The sequence below is a fragment of the Brachyhypopomus gauderio genome, chromosome 7 (assembly GCF_052324685.1).
Source record: "Brachyhypopomus gauderio isolate BG-103 chromosome 7, BGAUD_0.2, whole genome shotgun sequence".
Classification (NCBI taxonomy): domain Eukaryota; kingdom Metazoa; phylum Chordata; class Actinopteri; order Gymnotiformes; family Hypopomidae; genus Brachyhypopomus; species Brachyhypopomus gauderio.
The window spans coordinates 1,756,894-1,779,601 of NC_135217.1; the positions used below are offsets into that span (position 1 = coordinate 1,756,894).

The 22,708-nt window shown below is 42.1% G+C and overlaps 1 protein-coding gene and 1 long non-coding RNA gene across 3 annotated transcripts; both read right to left on the reverse strand.

Moving 5' to 3' along the window:
• Positions 1–9,976: 9,976 nt before the first annotated feature.
• On the reverse strand, positions 9,977–16,255 carry LOC143518444 (uncharacterized). Its single transcript, XR_013132188.1, has 4 exons — positions 16,118–16,255; positions 10,769–10,908; positions 10,571–10,621; positions 9,977–10,312 (listed from the first exon to the last, which is right to left on the reverse strand). It is a non-coding gene; the product is annotated as an uncharacterized LOC143518444 (long non-coding RNA).
• Positions 16,256–16,841: 586 nt separating this feature from the next.
• LOC143518426 (uncharacterized) lies at positions 16,842–21,301 on the reverse strand. 2 transcript variants are annotated; one of them, XM_077010909.1, is made up of 7 exons: positions 20,493–21,301; positions 20,375–20,390; positions 19,867–20,071; positions 19,600–19,786; positions 18,088–18,146; positions 17,566–17,636; positions 16,842–17,321 (listed from the first exon to the last, which is right to left on the reverse strand). In XM_077010909.1, exons 1-6 carry the CDS (start codon positions 20,649–20,651, stop codon positions 17,570–17,572), a joined length of 693 nt encoding a protein of 230 aa, XP_076867024.1. In that variant the 5' UTR covers positions 20,652–21,301; the 3' UTR covers positions 16,842–17,321; positions 17,566–17,569. The 2 variants fall into 2 exon arrangements, with proteins under 2 accessions (XP_076867024.1, XP_076867023.1); XM_077010908.1 differs by having other exon boundaries at positions 19,600–19,790; positions 19,871–20,071; positions 20,493–21,295.
• Between the last annotated feature and the right edge of the window lie 1,407 nt (positions 21,302–22,708).

Genomic DNA, 22,708 nt, shown 5'->3' on the forward strand with positions numbered 1-22,708 from the left:
AACGGCTCTGAAACTAGCTGTGATCCGCTAGCATCCAGCTCTGCTCGGTAGCATCCAGCTCTGACCATCACTTTGCTGTCGACTATATTGGACACTGAATAAACAATAACACGTAATAACTTGGTGTGTGTCATGAACTTTATTGATACTGATGTAAACCAAACAATCAATAGCTGACGTCCCTTGGCTTGCTAAAGCTTGGCGTACACTGTACAATATTTTAAATCATGTACTCAGCTCCAGCTCAAACTACGACTAAATCGCAGGGAGAGTCAGCTCGTGGAGCTGCTTCAACAGTGCGATACTCTCACGAGGAGCGATTTGAATTTCAAACATGTTTGATATTCTTGTGACGCTGCGATTTCTGATCGGGAGTTGGTCGTGAGGTGTGAATCGCTCCTCGTTTACCTGTGTAAACTATACGATGCACGACACGCGATTGAGCCGAAACTCGGCCCGATCGCAAAAATAGTCGCACAAGTGAAAAATCGGCAGAAAATGGGCCAAAAATCGCACAGTGTATGCCCAGCTTAACCTAGCTAGATATTGTTAACTAAAGCTGTCAGTATCATTTGTAATATTATAATATATATCATAATATAGACTGTTTTACCACTCCGTAGGATGACTAATGGAACCAGCTATACCTTAAATAATAGTTAGATACCTAATTAGTGCTAGCTGGTGTTAGCTTACCCTGGTATAAGTGAATAAATTATTCTACAAACAATTTGTAGCCTCTATTTAACTTGGAACCGTTCGTTGTTGAATGTTCTCCAACGATACTGGAAACGTATTTAAAATTCAGTCTCGGCAGCGACGACAGGGATGAAGTAAACACACGCTCCATGCTGAGGTGAATTGACAACAACTATCTTCTGCGAGTACCGGAACTTGTTTTACCCGGCGGCGACGTATTTCCGTTTTGTTGTGAAAAGGGCCTATTCCACTGTGTGTCCCTGCGAAGCTGTATTCGTGCCAGAATGAAATCTAATCACTGTCCAATAGGAACGCTCGCCTGAATTTGGGGCGGGGCTTAGACTCCAGTCAGAAGCAATCACTCGTAGTTGGACTTGAAAGCAGCAGAAATGTCTCTTCACGACAGAATAAAAGAGGAAATAAACAGTCTAATTGGACAAATTGAGGCTGGTGCAGTTACAGACGACTAATATTGAAAATGGACCTTGAAAGTGTCGTACATGTGCTTGAATTCCACCTTGTAAAGGTGGATGAACCCTGCAAACAGCGCTGAAGAGCGGACAGTGACCTCAACCCGCCACAGCGGAGCCCCTGCGATTGCTACCCGTATTTTCCAGATTATAAACCGCTACTTATTCCCTCCACGCTTTGAACCATGCGACTTATAATGAGGTGTGGCTTTTCTGTAGATGTTTCTTCACCCGTCAGGGGTGGAACAGAAAGTTAATCAGGTGGTAGGACAAAGTTGTAAATCAAAGAAGAAAGTGCTCATTTTCATTTAACTCATGCAAGCAGCAGGCACGGCGGAGAATTTTTTTCAAACAAACGTGTTGTGCCGAATTCCGAGTAAAAACACTACAGATGAAATTCGGGAGTTACAGTGATTTTAACTTAGTTCATTGAGCACTCTAGTTTTGTCCTAACTAGATATTTAGACATAATACTGCTGTAATACTGCAAAGTCGTGGTCAGGGGTGAACTTCGTATAGTGTGTATTTTATTTAAAGCAGTATCTATACTGGTGGGCGTATCCTAACGAAGAGTTGGGGCGGAGATACGGTCTCTGGTGGAGATACTGTCCTGCCTACCGGTTCTAATGCGCATGCTCTGGCTCCAATTTTCATCTACTGCGCAAGCGCATCCAAGATGGTGGTGTCCGTGCGGCCATCTTGGTGGCTTCAAAAGGTCACAATGGGAGTCAACGGTGATGTACCCTCCATTATATATACTGTCACAGCCACGAAGTCGCCAGGTTTGCTTAATGGAAAATTCATTTTTAAGAAGCTTCCTAATGGAGACATTGACCAGACTAAAGTTGTTTGCACCTTATGCAATATTGGAAACAGGAGATGAGCCCCTGGTCTAATGCACCCTCTGTATTAAGAAACCCTATCTAAAAGACTGACTTAGTCATTACTTGGGTAGCATGCATATGAGCCATTTTAATCTAGATTAATCTCAAGATTTCAGTGAGATTAATCTAGATTAAAAAAATTTATCTATGCCCACCCCTAGTTGTTATGAACTCCAGATTTTCCCTATAGGTATTTCATGTTATGAACTGTGTCATTCACTTGACTCTTAAGGTGACCTAGTGAATTAGTGACTCTGAACTCGACATGAGTCACACATGACTGATTAGTTGTGTGATGGGGTAGTTACCCAACGTAGAGAATCATCCCATCACCATGATGATGGCCTTGTTTGGTTTTGTCTTTGTTGCCATGACTACATTAATGTTAATTTAAATGTCCTGATCAACATATCCTGGGTCCTTTTACACATGACTTCAGTAATAATGGTAGTGAACAGCAGTGTTGGGAACGTTACTTTTTAAAAAGTAGTTAGTTATAGTTACTCACTACTTGTTCAAAAAAGTAACTGAGTTAGTAACTGATTTACTCTATAATAAAAGTAACTCATTACCAGGGAAAGTAACTACACTGCTCAAAAAAATAAAGGGAACACAAACAACACAATATAACTCCAAGTCAACCACACTTCTGTGAAACCAACCTGTTTAGTTAGGAAGCAACGCTGATTGTGAATCAATTTCACCTGCTGTTGTGCAAATGGAATAGACAACAGGTAGAAATGAGAGGCAATTAGCAAGACCCACCCTATAAAGGAGTGGTTCTGCAGGTGGGGACCACAGACCACTTCTCAGTACCTATGCTTTCTGGCTGATGTTTTGGTCACTTTTGAATGTTGGTGGTCCTTTCACACTCGTGGTAGCATGAGACGGACTCTACAACCCACACAAGTGGCTCAGGTAGTGCAGGTCATCCAGGATGGCACATCAATTCGAGCTGTGGCAAGAAGGTTCGCTGTGTCTGTCAGCATAGTGTCCAGAGGCTGGAGGCGCTACCAGGAGACAGGCCAGTTCACCAGGAGACGTGGAGGAGGCCATAGGAGGGCAACAACCCAGCAGCAGGACCGCTATCTCCGCCTTTGTGCAAGAAGGAACCGGAGGAGCACTGCCAGAGCCCTGCAAAATGACCTCCAGCAGGCCACAAATGTGCATGTGTCTGCACAAACGGTTAGAAACCGACTCCATGAGGATGGTATGAGGGCCCGACGTCCACAGATGGGGGTTGTGCTCTCAGCCCAACACTGTGCAGGACGCTTGGCATTTGCCAGAGAACACCAGGATTGGCAAATTCGCCACTGGCGCCTTGTGCTCTTCACAGATGAAAGCAGGTTCGCACTGAGCACATGTGACAGACGTGACAGAGTCTGGAGACGCCGTGGAGAGCGATCTGCTGCCTGCAACATCCTTCAGCATGACCGGTTTGGCAGTGGGTCAGTAATGGTGTGTGGTGGCATTTCTTTGGAGGGCCGCACAGCCCTCCATGTGCTCACCAGAGGTAGCCTGAACTCCATTAGGTACCGAGATGAGATCCTCAGACCCCTTGTGAGACCATATGCTGGTGCGGTTGGCCCTGGGTTCCTCCTAATGCAGGACAATGCTAGACCTCATGTGACTGGAGTGTGTCAGCAGTTCCTGCAAGATGAAGGCATTGAAGCTATGGACTGGCCCGCCCGTTCCCCAGACCTGAATCCGATTGAGCACATCTGAGACATCATGTCTCGCTCCATCCACCAACGTCACGTTGCACCACAGACTGTCCAGGAGTTGGCGGATGCTTTAGTCCAGGTCTGGGAGGAGATTCATCCGCCACCTCATCAGGAGCATGCCCAGGCGTTGTAGGAAGGTCATACAGGCACGTGGAGGCCAAACACAATACTGAGCCTCATTTTGACTTGTTTTAAGGACATTACATCAAAGTTGGATCAGCCTGTAGTGTGTTTTTCCACTTTAATTTTGTGTGTGGCTCCAAATCCAGGCCTCCATTGGTTTCCATTGATTTTTGTGTGATTTTGTTGTCAGCACGTTCAACTTTGTACAGAACAAAGTATTCAATGGGAATATTTCATTCATTCAGATCTAGGATGTGTTATTTGAGTGTTCCCTTTATTTTTTTGAGCAGTGTATTTGCATTACAGTTAAAAAAAAAAAAAGTTATGCCAATGAATAAGAATTTTTTGAAAAAGCAGTTCACACAGGCAGTTGAAATGAGTAGATCAGAAAGGATATGGGTGTTTAACTTTTGATATTTATTGCACATCCACAGACCAGTGCAGGATAATCCTTTAAAATCCAAAATCTTTGTTAAAAAAAAGTAAAAAGTAAAAAGTTACACTATATAAAGTGCATTTACATCAAATTAAATTAAATTCTCTCAACCTGAGACAACTGGTTTGTTCACAACAGAAGTAAACTTAACAATAAAACCTATATTATTAATTAAATAAATCAAATACCCAGTCTGGTAGACATTTAGGAACTTCAAGTATTTTCTTAAATAATGTTTATATCGCCACCTTGAAAATGCTAATTGCTCTTTCTTGTTCCTGACTGCCATTTCGGCCTCTTCTCCGTTTGTGTCACGTGTCACTGGTGTGCTTGGCACGCGTGTAAAAACACTGGCTCTGATTGGCTACCATAACGCTGCCTTAGCCAATCGCTTACTGACTTGTTAAGTTAAACAAGTGTTACACCGAGAACTGTGACCTATCGAGATCTGTTACTCATCACTAGCCTGGGCAGCGGTCCGCTCGCATTACTGTTAGTATATCAATATATAGTAACGCACCGCTTTTAATGACCAGTAACGTCAAAGGCGTTGTAACGACAGGAAAAGTAATTAATTATATTATCCTGTTACTGACAAAATGACGCCGTTAGGTAACGTCGTTATTTTTAACGGCGTTATTCGCAACACTGGTAAACAGTGACATCACTCCCATCAGACCAAGCCAATTAATTAATTATGTCGCTTAATGTGGATGTTCTGGTAACTTCTGTTCTCTTCTGATTAAGACTTTAAGCCATATGTGTTCAACAACTACAAATATGAATAAGTCACTAAAATAGTGTACTCACCTGCTGTAAATGCTGTAAAAGACAAAGTGATAAATGACTCTTTTGACAGCGTTAAAATGTGCTTTTAAACTACATCACAGAGTAAAACATTCTCCAGTTCTTCCCAAGTGTCATGGTAGGCGGGGCCAGCTCCACAGAACCCACCCACTTCACAACACTCCACCTCTCATTCACTTCCTAGGTCTCAGTCTCCCACCTACTATTCATCCACACCTGTCTCTCATCACTTCACCTCCTATATAAACCTGCAGGTCCCACCAGTCAATGCTGTGCATTCCTTGTCATTAACACCAGAGAGAAGAAATATTTTATATGCTTACCTGAAGGCGAGCATCTGTGTAAACAAGAGAAGGGGACACAATGTTAGATGAAACAGCACAATAAATACTTTAACACAACTTCTCCCCCTCTTGCTCTCTTCCTGATCTCCATACTGACTCTACTCATGTGGGCTGTAATGTTTCATCCTTCACTGCTGCACTGTCACCCTCTGCTTTCAGCTACATGAAGATGTTCAGTTACACAATTAAACACCTACAACATCCTAAACACATATAGAAGTGATTATATTCAATATATGTATTAAATATGTAATGTTCATACTTAATACCCAGTACTGTGGTCCACAATTAATAACATTTCCTGTAATGTGATGGTTAGCCAGAGGTGAACTGGGTGAGCCACCACGGGGTTTGGGGTAGATAGGACCCAATCACTGAGTGGTCTTAACTGGGAGTGAGAACAAAAGGGGCAACAGGGACCAGTCAGGAGAAGGTAGAGGGTAAAAGAAAAAAGGGCAACAGAACTACACTTCCCAACAACAGAACTACACTACCCTACAACAGAACTACACTTCCCAACAACAGAACTACACTTCCCAACAACAGAACTACACTTCCCAACAACAGAACTACACTTCCCAACAACTTTTACATTTGGCATGTAGCAGACGCTCTTATCCAGAACGACTTACAAAGTGCTTTGCATCTGATCACAGAATTCAACCTAGGTAATAGTACGGATAGGCCAAAATTCAAGATACCATTGAGTCAGACTACTACTAAACTACAGTAGTCAATGTCATTACCTAGTGTTTTGCAAGTTAGACATTTGCCAAGAACATAACTACACTTTCCAACAACAGAACTACACTTTCCAACATCACCTCATTCCCTGGACCCCAATTTCCCCCTGTCATCCCAGGCCTGACCCCCCAGGACTGGCTCTCTCTTTCAGTGAGGCATAAACCAGAAATAAACATCCCAATAAAAGAGTAGCCAAATGAAACAAAGAGGGAGGAGAACAAAGCAACAGCTTTTTGTCGAGTAGAGAAAATTACCCAAGACCAGAGAGAGAGAGAGACTGGAGAGAAAGAAAATAAGAGACCCGAGAACAAATCCCACAACCTTTAAACAAAGATACTGGCTGAGCTGTAGGTCAGAACTCATCAACAATTCAGCAACTGGTATGTTGGTGTGAGCTGCTTATAAGGGCTGTCAAGCAGGTGTAGCTCATCTGGCTTAATTAGCTGTCGGCTCCGTCTGGTGGCTGGTGGCGTTATGGCACTGGAACCAAACCCTTACAGTTACAGCAACACACAGCTACACTGTAAAAAAAAAAACGTAGATTTTACGGTAAAACGCTGGCAGCTGAGGTTGCCAGAACACCACCATAAAATTACGGGTATAACATTTTTTTCTTTAACGGTTGGAAGGCAAAGTCATTGTTGTTTTTACGGTTAAAACTGGTGCTGGAGTCAATATTTTACTGTAAAAGATAATGTTTTAACTGAATAAAAAAACAATGTTTTTCCCTAAAATTAACATGAAAACAACCTACATTGTAAAAAAAAAATCTGTTAAATTTACGGTAAAAGACTGGCAGCTGTGGTTGCCAGAACTTTACCGTAAAAAATGTCTATCTCTATGATGAACACATTACAACCATTATTATTTTACAGTATTTGATTGTGAAGTCCAACTTCACAGTAAATTACTGGCAGGCCGCCATCACTCGGGCTGCCCAGTTGTTGCCACATTTTAAGACAACAAGGAACTTTTATTTTGCCTTGGCAGCGTAATCATGCATGAAGCCGTGATCACACGTATTAAAAACAATACGTGAAACATGAGGGCAGGTCATTCGCACTGTAACATTACACAAACACGGTAGGTAGACTCAGACACTGTACAACTACATAAACTAATACAGGGAGACTTAAACTAACAAAACATATAATCAAATACATAATCAACAACAGCATGTCATAACACTTACACATAACGCGTATCAATAACGGAGCCGCGGGGGCTCATGGGAAGTAGCGCCGCCCCCAGTGGACCGACGCTACACACTTTTCCAGACTTTAAGCAGAAAAGCCTTACATTTTCTCAAAAATCAGCAGTGCGCCTTGTATGTGCACTGAATTTAAAAATCTGTCCCTGACACAGATACGTAATGTGTACGCTGGCAGCGATAAACTAACCAGAGAACATTACGTAAAACATAATTGAGTAAAGAACAGCGGGAGAAACGTCTCTACAGTCACCATTCGACTGAAGGCAGCAATGATAGCGCAAGACTTGAATATCGAAAACTTTTAAGTGCAGCTTATGGTCCAGAAAATACGGTATTCCTTATATGTATAAATATTTGACCCATATTTACAAAGACAATTTCTAAAATGGCAGTACATTGTCCTATATTTCAACATGCTTTACCTTTCAGCACTGGCCATGTTTTTAGCATTTTCTTTCTGTAAAAATCAACGTGCGATTTTGCTGATTGATGAATGGTTTTCACTGTAAAATTACTCATCAGCAAAATCTGTAATTTAGACTGAATTTTTTTTTTATTTTTAGGGTAATTCCTTGTTTACTACATTACGGAATTTTCCAATATATTTTACCTAAAATATTGAAATTAACATTTAAAATGTGTGTTTTCTACATATTATGACTGTAAAAATTAATTTTTATACTGTTTATTTTTTTAAAGTAAACTATTGCATCTGTTACAGTAATATACTGTTTTCTACTTTACGATCTTTTACTGTTGCTATTTTATAGTTTATTACCGTAAAATCAACAGACATTTTTTACAGTGTACAAAACAACTGGGCAGTTATGGCCTGGTAGTTAGGGAACTGGTCTTGTGACCAGAGGGTCGTGGGTTTGATCCCCAGACCTGAGGCCATGACTGAGGTGCCCCTGAGCAAGGCCCTTAACCCTCAACTGCTCACTTATATAAAAATGAGATAAAAATGTAAGTCGCTCTGGATAAGGGCGTCTGCCAAATGCCGTAAATGTAAACTGAGACGTAAGTGTGTTCAGATAAACAGCTCTATGGGTTCAACAGTCCTACAAATCTGTTATAAGGACTCACTTCTCCTGGTATCTTAGATTAGTTTAGATTCTGGTCATAGACGCCCAGTGCATTAATCCTCTGTTAGGGCCTCATTAGCTACACAGTGTATCTACAACTGCTTTACAAGTCAAACATTTGATTTGGGGAGCACCAGAAGCTCCGCCCCTTTCTCCATCATAAGTGAGCTGTTATAAACCAGTTTAGGTCCTGGCGTTCACACCTGCTCCCTGTTTAACTCCAGTATGGTGTGGAGAAGGAGGCCCACTGGATTCTTCTCTTCATGATGTCCAGCAGTGTGATGGAAGAGTGGAGTTGGGCCTCCACACCAAGTCATTTTAAACTACTGTGCAGCAACTGTGGAAAAGGAGCTGCAGTCCTGGTTTCTCTTTCTGTTGGAGGAGATCTGCTGCTATTGTGAATCTCCAGAAACATTCAGCTCGTCAGTCTCCATTAATGTCTGAGGTCATCAAAAGTCTTTTCATCAGTCCCCATCTGCTTTGTACACAGCTGTGTGTAAAGACTCTGGGAGCTGAAGCTGATTCAGAGAGTCTCTGCTTCACAATCACCTCACCTGAAGTGGATTCTTCTACCACACTGTTTACATGGAAATGTTTAGAATAGTCTCATACCAGTTTTATGTAAATGTTTATAATAGTGTCATACCAGTTTATTTCAGTCAGTGTGTCTTAGGGCACATTAGGTAAAATGTAAAACATTTATGTTGTTCTGCTCATAGTTCACATCCAGCTGTGTTGTGCTGGGTCATAGTTCACATCCAGCTGTGTTGTGCTGGGTCATAGTTCACATCCAGCTGTGTTGTGCTGGGTCATAGTTCACATCCAGCTGTGTTGTGCTGGGTCATAGTTCACATCCAGCTGTATTGTGCTGTGTCATAGTTCACATACAGCTGTGTTGTGCTGAGTCATAGTTCACATCCAGCTGTGTTGTGCTGGGTCATAGTTAACATCCAGGTGTGTTGTGCTGGTCTCAGTGTTCACAGAGTTCTCTGTAGTTCTCCCTGTAGTTGGTGTAGTCTGTGTTATGGAAGGTCACTTTAACAGTCTTGCTCTATATCATAAAGGCCACACTGACACTGTAATCTCCACCTCTCTGATGTAGTTAAAATGTCTCTTATTGTTTTACTTCACACTGATACTGAGCCAATCTGTGATTTAGTCCTAATTATTAGTCTAGTTTTAATCCAGATCTGTTAATTTTACTGCATTTACACTTTACACCATGATGTGTAGATGTGTGTCAGAGTGAGAAACTGTTACTGTTTGTTCCACTAAAATGAACCATCAGTCCTTCACTCCACATGAGCATCATTCACCCACTGAACACTGAACCTCATTTATCTGAACACAACAGGATTATCAACATGTGGGTTTGGTATTTCTGTCTGTTCATGTTCATTCTGAGATGAGACTGATGGGGATGTTGAGATTATGTAGAGTGGCGCTGTGGAATACTCACATACTTCTACTGTAAACTCCTGTGTTGTGTCTCCACTGGTCACCTGACACAGGTAATATCCTTTATCTGGCTCTCTGCAGTCTCTCAGCTGTAAGGAGACGTTTCCTCTCTGCAGCTCCTCCATGAACAGACTCACTCTGTCCTCGTAGCCCCTCCCCTCTGTCACCTGTCTGTTCTTATAGACACAAACACAGTCTGTCCCCTTAAACCACCTGATCTCCATGGCAACAGCACTGGTTTGAGGAGACAGGTGACAGGAGAGAGTAGCAGTAGAGCCAGACTGACGCTTTTCATCATCATGTGTGCCAATGAGTTTAAACTCATCTGTAGGAAAACACACACAGAAATTATTTTTATCTCCTGATTAAGATCATTATGATGATTCTCTGATTTCTCTCCGAGTTGAAATTCATATGTAGGATACAACACTCCCTAACACACACAAACACACAGAAATAGTTTCACAATGTATCTGCATGAAGAATAATAAACTGGTATAACAGTGTTTGATACTGTAACCCCCCTGTACATTAATGTAAGTGAAGTGATGTTCATGACAGATAAAGTCTAGAAGTGACTTACTGATACTCGCAGATGCCATCTTGATCTCCTACAGGTTCAAACTCATAAAATCTGAGAGAGAGAGAGTGAGAAAAAAAAGAGAGAGAGAGAGAGAGAGAGAGAGAGATGGTTAGTATTTTCTGTAATATGGTGTATGGTTTAATCGTATTTGTCTTGTTGGTGACTAGCGCGCTTTAGCATGATGCTAACTCCTCTTACCTTCACGGTTCTTCACACACATCTGCTGCTTTAGGTCAAGTAGACTGTGTGGACATTTCAGAGCGGCTCTAATCGGATCTTTGTCTTTAGTTTGACTTACTGTTGATTGAAGGTGCCATTTTATCCTCTATCATTACAAACTTCACATACGGAAAGACACACATCAATCATTAAACTAGATTTATGCAAACACACATTTGGGATATATTATGTATGATTTTTTTTTTTTTTTTTGGTCTTTTTGGATACTGCACATATCAGGATGTCCTGTAACGCCCCAAAGCAAAATATCCTGCATTTTACAACAGCTCACATCAAAAGTTTGTCTTACATAACCCTACAGACCATTTGTAAAACACTCCTGCTTAACACAGTGGTGAAATAAAGTCTATCATGATACTGCTTTCACTTTCATGCTCATTCTAGCCACTGCATCATCAGTCTGAAAGCTCCGCCCCTTCACTCCACGCTGATGCGAGCAGCGCCCATATATGTAATGCTGCAGCCCGGAGCCCCGGTGGGCGTGGGTAAAGGGCGGAGCATGTGTCAATAATTTTCGAATGCAGCCAATCAGATACTAGACTTTTGTTGTCAATCAATTTTTATTAAGCCAATTATCAGCCAGAGTTAGCTGTCAATCATTTTTTACTGCAGCCAATCATCTTAACAGATCTGCCAAAAGAAGGCGGAAACCAGGGTTGTGTTATCAATAAAGTTTCCCTCCTCGGGATTTTTGGATTAAGCAGTTTCTGCCTCGGTTACCGAACCTGCTTCAATACATTGTTACTGTTAAAAATGCACTTCCTGTGACGGTGGCGTAGGAGCAAGGATGAGACACGAATCCTGCTTTGCAGCCAACGTCACTGCTTTATTCAAGTTGCGTTGCGCAATACGCGCACAGAAAACACAAACTTCACACACACATGCAACGTGCAAACTAAAGACAACGACAAGCACACGACACTGCGCGAACGCACATTAAATAGACAAACTACATGAGCCCCGAGTGATTACGAGACGGGCCACAGGTGAGACGGATGAACACACGCAGACACAACCACACCCACGAGGAGCCACAGACGCAGACGGAAAGACGCAGACGACGTAGACACACGCCCACAGGGAGGGGTCCGGAGCTGTTCCGTGACAGAACCCGCCACCAGGGGCTCGCTACTCCCGGAGCGTCCGGCGCAGCTGGAATGCCCCGAACCTACACCGACGGGCAGGTCCGGAGCCGCTGGTCTACGAGCCTCCGAGAGCCGTCACCCCCCGACGGCAGGACCGCCACGAACCCCCTAAAACACCCTCCCTGGGAAGACGGGGGAAAACACGTTAGACACATTCAACGGGACATTCACAAACACACAGACTGGCACACTAACACACAGCAGCACAAAAGGGAATAACGGATTAGGCACATATACGGGGAGACTTACGAACACAGGCACACACAAACATGAAACAGGCGCCCAGCTACGCGGCAAGACGAGAGCCCAGAGGAGCGAGAGATCGGGAGCTGCGGGCACCGTTCCACCTCCAGCTGTGGCTGCAGCCCCTCCGCTGGGAGCTGCGCGGCCGGCTGACGTGCCGTGTGCTGCGCGCGCGGCCGGCTGACGTGCCGTGTGCTGCGCGGCCGGCTGACGTGCCGTGTGCTGCGCGGTCGGCTGACGTGCCGTGTGCTGCGCGGCCGGCTGACCTGCCGTGTGCTGCGCGGCTGAAGGACGCTTCGGACGCAGAGCCACTGGCGGTCGTGCCGAAAGGGCTGTGTGGACGGTCGACCTCGGTCTCCATGTCCTCCCCCTCTTCTCCTTGGCTCCAGTCCATGGGTCGCTCTGGGCTGCCACCCCGGGTGCAGTCCATGTCGCTGTCACTGGGGCGATCGGAAGAGGGGGTCCACTTCCCCTTAGTGATCTCGACGGACAGTTCCGAGGGAGGAGGGCGCCGCTTGCTGGTCTTCTTCTTGCCCTTTTTGGTCTTGGACTTGTGGCCGGGCATGGTATCTCGAGTAGGCTTGTCGTTCTGTGACGGTGGCGGGTAGGAGCAAGGACGAGACACGAATCCTGCTTTGCAGCCAACGTCACTGCTTTATTCGAGTTGCGTTGCGCAATACGCGCACAGAAAACACAAACTTCACACACACATGCAACGCGCAAACTAAAGACAACGACAAGCACACGACACTGCGCGAACGCACATTAAATAGACAAACTACATGAGCCCCGAGTGATTACGAGACGGGCCACAGGTGAGACGGATGAACACACGCAGACACAACCACACCCACGAGGAGCCACAGACGCAGACGGAAAGACGCAGACGACGTAGACACACGCCCACAGGGAGGGGTCCGGAGCTGTTCCGTGACACTTCCAATAAAGTGAGTATTGGAAAATTTTATTTTGCTGCTGAATGTAACTACTAAAGTAACTTGTAATCTAACGTAGTTACTTTTAAAATCAAGTAATATGTAACGTAACTAAGTTACTTTTAAAAGGAGTAATCAGTAATCGGATTACTTTCTCAAGGTAACTTAGCCATCACTGTATATCAGTAGCGAACCGTGACCATTAAACCTGGGCCCGCTACACACCCCCCCCCCCCCCCCCCCCGATTTTTTTTCCTCTCCTAATAAACTGCACTAAAGAATAAAGAAAAAACCGACAGTATAGCTTTAGAAACGCATGTAGTGCGTTCAAATAACATTTGTACTAGATAACTTGTTAAGCAAAATAAGTTTCCAAACAAAATAAGGTTTCACAGCTCCGTGGTTCTCGCAAGCGGAATATGTAAATGAGGACGTCAAAGGGCCGAATCGAAACTAGCTAGCGGCGGTAGGGTAACGACAGCTAGCGTCGCCACAGCGGGCGGAAATTATCATACAGTTAAGCCCGCCCACTAAGAGGGAAGATATGATTGGTCAATTTTACTGTCATTTGAAACTGGTATTGCGTTGAATTATAACTGCCAGGCCCTCTGTAAACGAACAGCGGGCATCACAGTCCTGATAGGGGGAGACACAGGCGCTTCCACTTAACCCCTCACCTTCCAACACAGATTGAATAGACACGGTTGAATATTTTATTTGCTTATATTTTTGTAATTGTTTAGATGTCGATTGTAAAACTGTAAGTAGATAAAATAAAATTGGATAATTATATATATAATGTTTTAAGAATATTTTAGGCCCTCTGAGAGGGCGTAGAGGGCCCTGACGGTTCCCCACTGCTGTATATATATATATATATATATGATGTACAAATTATGCAATACGTGCAATAAAGAAAAAAAAACATTAAAGTGCCATTCCAGAAAAATAAGTGAGAAGTATCCGCGCGGCGAAAATGACGTAATCGCTGTGGCTCCGCCCATGCGCGAGGGCCTCGCGCGCTGTCGCTGCGCGAGGTCGTGCACCTCTCGAATTTTGTAACTTCGCGTGCTTCAGCGCGATGGACAATGTCATGTTCAGGGTTCATACACCTTTACAAGGTGGAATTAAAGCACTTGTACATCACTTTAAAGAGCCATTTCAATATTTCCCAGAACGTTAAACTTAGTTAAGTTAAATATTTGTTCATATACTCGAAATGAATCGAAATAATTCGCTTTTTTATCACATTATTTAATGGTTGTTTATTTTCAAAATGCCCAATCTTAACGTCTTCACGTTATGTTCACTGTTGTGAAACGAAGTAGTTACAATTTCAACATTTTAATATACTTTAGCCTAAATTTTAGCACTTTTCAAACCTGAAACACAATTACGACGAACATTAAAATTCGTCAGGTAAATGTTCATTCCCCTGTTTTTGAGGGGTGTTTCTTTGTACTACCACATATCGTTTCAGACAACACTGCAAAGCCATATACGTTTGATGCCTGATGTATATATACGGGCTGTGTTCGAAATAGATTACTACATACTGGATACTGCATACTGGACTCAGTATATACTGGATACTGCATACTGGTCCTTGTAGTAGTATGCAGTACAGTTTCCAGTATGCGACAAAAGCAAAGCACACTATGGGGTCACGTGAACGTAGCGTTGCATGATGGGATGCAGTACACCACGAAGATAGCTCTGTTTGCGTACTGGAATATTTTGCGGAAGTAGTAGGTCATCCGGGTATGTTTCGCGTACTGGAAATTTTCATTTTGGTCACATACTGCATACGACATACTGATTTGGGGCTCGATCAGTATGCCAGTAGTATGTAGTAGGCTATTCCGAACACAGCCTCTGTCTCTGGTCAGGTAAAAATGTTCTTTGACCGGTTTTGCGGGGTTTTTTTTATTCTCCATTGCCACCTATCGCCACCTATCGTTTCGGAGAACACTGCAGTGACGCTCGCGACGCTCGCGAAAGTATAAACGCCTACACCGCTCGCGCGAGGTGGGCGGAGTCGCGCGTTACGGTCGCTCGCGAAAGTGCAATAAAGGAAAAAAAAAACATTAAAGTGCCGTTCCAGAATAACAAGTGAGAAGTATTTTAAACTTTCATTAAAAAATGTCTAAAGTCATGGCTCTTCTAATGTTTTTATTCAGCTACTTTTGTGTAAGAGCGGCATATACTTCTGTTTAAAGAGCTTCTCCGTGCAGTTTCCGCCTTCTTTTGGCAGATCTGTTAAGATGATTGGCTGCAGTAAAAAATGATTGACAGCTAACTCTGGCTGATAATTGGCTTAATAAAAATTGATTGACAACGAAAGTCTAGTATCTGATTGCAGTCGAAATTGATTGACACATACTCTGCCCTTTACCCACGCCCACCGGGGCTCCGGCCTGCAGCATTACATATATGCACTGCATCACACATCAGCACAAGGGTTGTGAAGCCCCGCCCACCTTCTGCTGCAGCGGGTCTACCAGCAGCTCTTATCACTCTGACCCAGTGTAATGAGAATGAAGCTTAGACCCAGTTCTTAGGCAGTGGTTTACTGCTGTGCATACCCAGTACAACCAGCAGGTGTTTCCCCAACACCTTTAGATCAGGGATCTCTATGCACTGAATGAGCTGCAGGTCATTGTGGTAAAAGGCTGAAGCACAGCTAGTGTGGTGTGAGTTTGGAAGGCATCGGCTCAAATATCAACAAGCTCAAAAGTGTTAATACTCACATTAAAAACACATTTTATTAGCAATAAACTGACTGCTTTCCACTGTATTAACACTCTGGTGAAGTGCCTGTTCACATTCAAAACTACTTGCCAAATGTAGATATAATTCTATATTTTTATATTAAGCTATTGGTTATGTGACATTATCGCAATGATTATATATCAATATCATTAGTTATGTGGGTGATTTGGGATATTTCAGAGTGATAGCAAAGTAATAGAAGTTCTCTTTACCTTTCCTGTTCTTCACATCTTCTGTTTCTGTAGATCACGTTTATCCATGTTTCCACAGCAGGAAAAGCTGAACAATCTCTGTCTTCACTTTCAATTCAATTCAGATTCTATTCAGACATTTCAGTATTGACTAAACAACTGTACATGAAGACATATAATATCCACTGCAATGCCTGTCTAGAATCTAGAATGTGGTCTTTGCTCCCGGGAGATATTTCTGGGTCTGAAGTTCATCAGTTTAATGAATAACTGTCTTCTTCTCACAGCTGCACCTGAAACAACGTCTGACACTTCTCCATTGTGTCTGTGAACCACACATATAAACTACATCAGTCCTGAAGACACTCTTACATTCACACTTCAGAGCACTGCATTCTGAAATCCAACTGTTTGCTGAGAGTGCATTTGTGTGTGTGTGTGTGTGTGTGTGTATGTTGTGTGTGCATTAATAATATGCAACATGTGTCCAAACTTCAGACTGGTAGTGTATATATTTATCATTTGCTTCCAACCCATTTTTGTTACATTCTGAGTTTTTCAAGGAGAAAAGGGAAGGGGGCGGGCCTTTTTATTGCAACTAAGAAGTCCACCGTTTCTCTTTCTGAACCACTGACGAAAGCCAGATTACAATCAGGTGTGTATCAATGCAACAATCCGTTCATGAAAATAAATTACAAGACAATTATCATAATCATAAGTTATATTTATTTATTTATTTATATGTTTTTAAAGTTTGTCAGACCAAAACACATTAAGAAGCAGTGAGTTAAGGATGAATTTCCCCAGAATGAAACATGACATTAAACATGTTGCAGTGGCACTGAGTGACATGCGGATCAGTTTATGATGGATCTTTATTCTCCACTGCACACTTAAATAAAGTGTCAAGCAAAATGAAAACACGTGCTCTCTTCACACGTGCTCTCTTCATACGTGCTCTCTTCACACGTGCTCTCTTCATACGTGCTCTCTTCACACGTGCTCTCTTCACATGTGCTTTCTTCGGCGTTGATCTCAGCAGGCTTCTTGTGGCCACAACAGGCAAGCGATGAGCAGCAGTGGAGTGAAGGAAATGAATGTGTGTGTGTATGTGTGTGTGTATGCGTGTGTGTGTGTGTGTGTGTGTGTGTGTGTGTGTGTGTGTGTGTGTGTGTGTGTGTGTGTGTGTGTGTGTGTGTCCCTCCTTTTGGGTGCCCGGCACACTCTGACAATGACATGAAAAACTATTCACCTGCCATTCCCAATAAAATCATTACTAACAAATATAAATCTGTGCAGAATAAAAATAATATAAATCAACAAGGAACTTACTATATTACTATTACTATTACTGTATTGTAAAATGATGTATTAAATGATGCCCATATTTTCATCAGTGTCATGCTGCTGTTAGATATTCAAGGGCAGTTTTTAACACGTGTACACAAAGCTGCACAGCTGCCGCTCACATTGTTATGCAGATCCAACTTCAGCAGCCTGTCCATCTTCTGGCTTTGTCTTTCCTTTTTCCTTTGACTTCCTGTACACAAACAACACTGAATCCAAAGAACGTCTCCCAGAGTTCAATGACTGTATCTGCCTTGTATGTGGAGTCTGAGCTAAGCAGCAGTGTCAGAATGTTTGCACAAAATTCATGTTGATTCTTCAACTATTTTACATTGTTCATCCAATTGTGTAGTAAGACTTATTACTAATGTAAACATCCATGTAAACAGAAAGAATAATCCATCATTTAAAGTGCTACATAACTTGAAATTCTATGGTATTTACTTTAAATATGGATGTTTAAAATATGTACTGTTATGCCAAAGGTTTGATCCCTCTTACACTAGCAGTGTGTGTTTCTCATTACCCATTAGCTGTATAGAATCTGTCAAGACATGCACGCACTAACACAACACAACGTAACTCACTAACACACAACACAACGTCACTCACTAACGGCACACAACGCTCACATGATGTGTTACCTCTCACGGTTGGCTGGGTTTTCTGCTTGCTGTTTTTTTTTTTCCTTTCTTTTTTTTTTCTACAAAACAAAATACAGTATTATGTGAAACCTGAAACACACTATTATTTATTATGGACTCTGGAAACTCTGAAGAGAAATACAAAGAAAGTAGAATCTATCGATTAGGTGCATGATTCCCAAATCTAAAACAGCGAACACATGTCTAAAGGGACCTTCTATAACATTATGTGACAGGCAAGGGAGTGTAAAAAAGAGAAAGAAGCCAGTCTCAGGAATAAGGGAGGATGTAATGAATCAAGTGCACAAGCGCAAAACCTGTGAACTAATCCAAATGATGGATACAATAACCAGTATTCAACTGGTACATAGACATTGTGATGGGCAGGGAGTGCGAACTAAATGGAAGCGATCACGCCAAGTCTCAGGGAAAAGTATGGTTTAATGTAGAAAGTGAGCAAACCAAAAACCTGTGTCATAATCCAAATCAAGGATACAATGACCAGCAGTCAACACATATATAGACATATATGTCACATTGAGGACCCCGGCCCCTCCCTTTTGGGCGTGTGTCAACGTTGTCCACGTGCTTTGTCTGCGTCGGTGGATCTCCGTGGTTATGGTTATGTCGTGTGATAATCTGTCTCACCTGTGAATCGTCTCGTGATCACGTGGGGCTAATGTGGTTTGTCTATTTAATGTGCGCTCGCGCAGTGTCCTGTGCTCGTCGTTGTCTAAGTATACACGTTGTGTGTGAATGAGTCCGTGTTACCCGTGCACTAGAAAGCGCTATTGTTTGAAATAAACTGTCAGTGACGTATAACGCAAGCAGGATTTGTGTCTCGTCCTTGCCGCCGCACCGAACGTCACATATATATATATATATATATATATATATAGACAAACAAATGACATCATAGGACAAATAGATCCCTAGCTCAGATAAATCCCCAGCAGTCATCCGATAGTTGTGTAAGACAACAGGGGATATGTAATGAAGTTTTTTACTATTGGATTTAAATAAATGGTATACTTTTATAGTACTTGTGTCGCGGTACAGCAGGCCCCCTACTGGTCGCCTCCGTCCACAGCGGGCAGCTGTGTTGTTGTGTTGTGTTCGTCCCTCAGGTGGGGATCCCCACGATCCGTCTCACCTGAGGGTCGTTTGTTTGTCTATATACCAGTTGACTGCTGGTTATTATATCCTTCATTTGGATCGAGTCAATGGTTTTGGTTTGTGCACTTTTCTATTAAACCTTCCATTTTCCCTGAGACTTGGCGTGATCACTTCCTTTTTGTTTCGCTCACCCTGCCCGTCACAACTTGGCCCCTTTGCATCATTAGATTCTTCTAGCCAGACCTTTCTGGCTTATCAAAGGTGGTGGCAGCAGTTAAATAAATAAATAAATAATAGCAAAAAGAAAAGAGGAGCAAGTAAACCACGTTACACAGCTTAACTTAAATGTAACTGAGTGTAATATGGTATTTGAAAGTTAATGGGATAGAGTCTTACCTCTTCTTCGAGCCATTTTACGACTTTTTTTTTTGCCTCTTTGTTGGTAGCACATTTCAGCAGACCCTGGTCCTCATGGAACAGACAGTCCACTGTGGTCGTGTTCTCCCTGGTTACAGATCTGCTGCTGTCTGGTACAGTGTAGTCTGGGTCAAATGTGTGATGGAGCACCACTAGAACAGTAGGCCTACCTGTAAATTTAAGAACATTTATAGATCATTATTTTATTAAAGAACAGGTATAGCATTTCGATCCAGAGTCTCAAACGTACCACGTAGATCATCTTCCTCCAGTTGTTGCAGTGCAGCACTAACATCAGTTCCTAGCCGTGAAACCGCGGCGCAGTAAACGATCACGGCTTTGGACTTCTGCTTTGTAGACGGTACCACAACCCATCCCTTCTTTTTTAGCTTTTTATTAAACTGGTCGCACGGTCTTCTGGCGTTGTCAGGTATAATTTGATAGCATTTAACTTTTTAGAGGAAACGAGAAGAAGAGAGAGCAGTAGTGCATTCTATTACGTTTTATTAACTGATCACTATTAACCCAATAAAATTAAATAAAAATATGAACCATGACCATATATTTTAGTAATGCAGTATAAGTCTTTAAAACTAAGTCTATAAAGGTTTTTAACACCAACATCAAAAGCGTCGAACGAACACATTCAGGCTGGCACTGTAGTGTCTTAAGAGAAACCGAAACTAGATCAGAAAAACATTTGGAGACGACGTAAATATTAAGAATATTGTGTATCTTGAACCATAAGACTTACTTCTCTGTGGTATAATCTGGAACGAAAAAATACAAAAGCTGGAGTTAAACGAGGATTACTTATTGTAAGCATAATCAAAAAAGTTCATACGGTATAGAACATCAAAATCGAAACTTACGGCGTTTTTTATATTTTTTGCGGCAGGCATGTTGATAATCTGTCGTACCAGTATTGTTAGAGGCAGTTTGTGAGCCACCTGTCTACTTCCTATTGCTCCCGTATATGTAGAGCAGGGTGTATCATGCTTTTCAGCAGTGGGGGTGTTCTGGGGTGTCATAACACGCGTAGCAGGTTTTAGTATCGTTTTAATCAAAGTGGGGGTGATGGAATCGTGTTTCAGCAAAAAATAAATGCGGGTATTTTTTTTTCTACTACGTCTCTAATAGAGATAACATGAACAAGTCTTTCCCCGTAAACCACTAGGCCTGTCAGTTTTCATCAATCGATTTAACTCAGGCTCAGTTTACTGACATCATATACGTGTTTGTTTTGTACACCTGATTTATGAGCGGTTTATGCCGGTGTATATTCCTGTGTGCCTACCTACCTGCATAATCCCTAATTCTAGTCCATAACTTTATATAATAGCACATGAACAATTTACACATTCAGTCTGTGGTAAAACACACTGAAGTCTAAATCAGATGTTTCGCAGTGTGAGTCTGACATTTAGGTGTGCTGTGTTATGAGCCCCATTACTTCCTTATTATAGCCATGTCCTGGAAAGCAAAACAAACCCAAACAAAAAAAACAAACAAAATTGATATTTATCTTAATAATAATCAGGTTCAAAAGCTAAACTTAGCAGCACTAGATTAACGTATTATCAAATTTTACTATGAATAGTTTAATATTGGAATATTGCTAAATATTCTAATAATTTTCCAAAGTATTGTGGGTTTTATGTTTCCGATCAAGCAACCTGAATGGAAAAAATAACACAAAAGCCAAAAGCGTCTATTTTACTTTCACTTTGAAAAGTCTCGAAAGCCCGGATGCCCACGTCACATCCTTTGTTTACCACCCAGGAGCCCGTATCTCACCAGCCACTTAACGTCATGTAGAAGAAATGCTGTATATAATTTGCTGTAGAAAAAAGAAACCTTTTTTATTTTAATGTAAGGAGTGGTTCGAAATTATTTATATTTTGGTGTTCTTAACCATTTAGCTCTACTCATATTCTTTGAGGAATCGCGCAATGGCGCCCTCTTGTGCTTAGGATAACCAGGTTCAGCTGACATTGTTTCCCCGTAAAGATGTGGATGTAAAGGTGGTCGAGGGATTCAGAATTGAGGGAACTCAGAGAGAACTGTTTGACACTATTGTCCCTCTGACCATTGCTGACGGTATCAATCAAGTTTGTGTGTGTGTTCCTCCTACCTATCAGAACAGGCCACAGGTGAAGGTTTGAGCCAAAGAACCGGACCTGTCAGGGTGCTCATCTCACATCTGCTAGTTGAACTGATAATGGGCCTCTCTAGTTCTGGTTCTTCCGTCTCTCTGATAAACCAGAACACTACACCACAGTTCCAGCAAGAACCCGATTCTCTGTTGTTGCATATGTGATACTCTGATCCACATGTTTTGACTTTGATTCAATGTGTCAAAGTGCAGCTGTTTTTTTATTAACTGTTCCCTCTGTGGCTCTTATATTTTACTAGACATACATCAAATCTTTCAACATTGTAGGCATAATGTTTGTCACCATGAGAAAAAACATGCATATGAAATGTTTTAATTATTCTTGTCACTCACAAATCTATGAAAAAAGTTCATTGCAAAATATACAGTACCAATTTAGCTGTATCAATAGTATAATTACTCTGTCAACTTTTAATGAATATATACAGATTTTTAGAATGAAAATTCTTCCAACATTGGTTTAAATTTCCCATAAATTTCTTATAAAAGGATGTGGTCTTATTCCTAGAGTATAAAATGTGAATAAAATAAATATGAACAGCACCCGATAATCATATACCTTACTTGGTATATAAGGAACAATAAACATGAGCCAGTCTTAGATATCTATTTAGCAGTAGCTTGTAGTGGCAGGAGGTTTAACTAAGATGTCAGCCTATATCAGTTGTGACTGGCCCAGACTACAGGCTAATCAGGTCAATTTGCTCATTCTGTTGATCACAAAAGGTCTCTCAATAACACAGCGATCTTTAATCGATTATCTCCCCAGATAACCCTGCGGGTGGGGTTATCTGTAATCTAATTTTTACTCCAGCAATTTTCTCCCAAGTCCAGTCAGGTCCACTTCAGGTGAGACTCATAAATATTAAACAGGATCAATATCTATGACTCCATATCCTGTAGTGTAGAGTG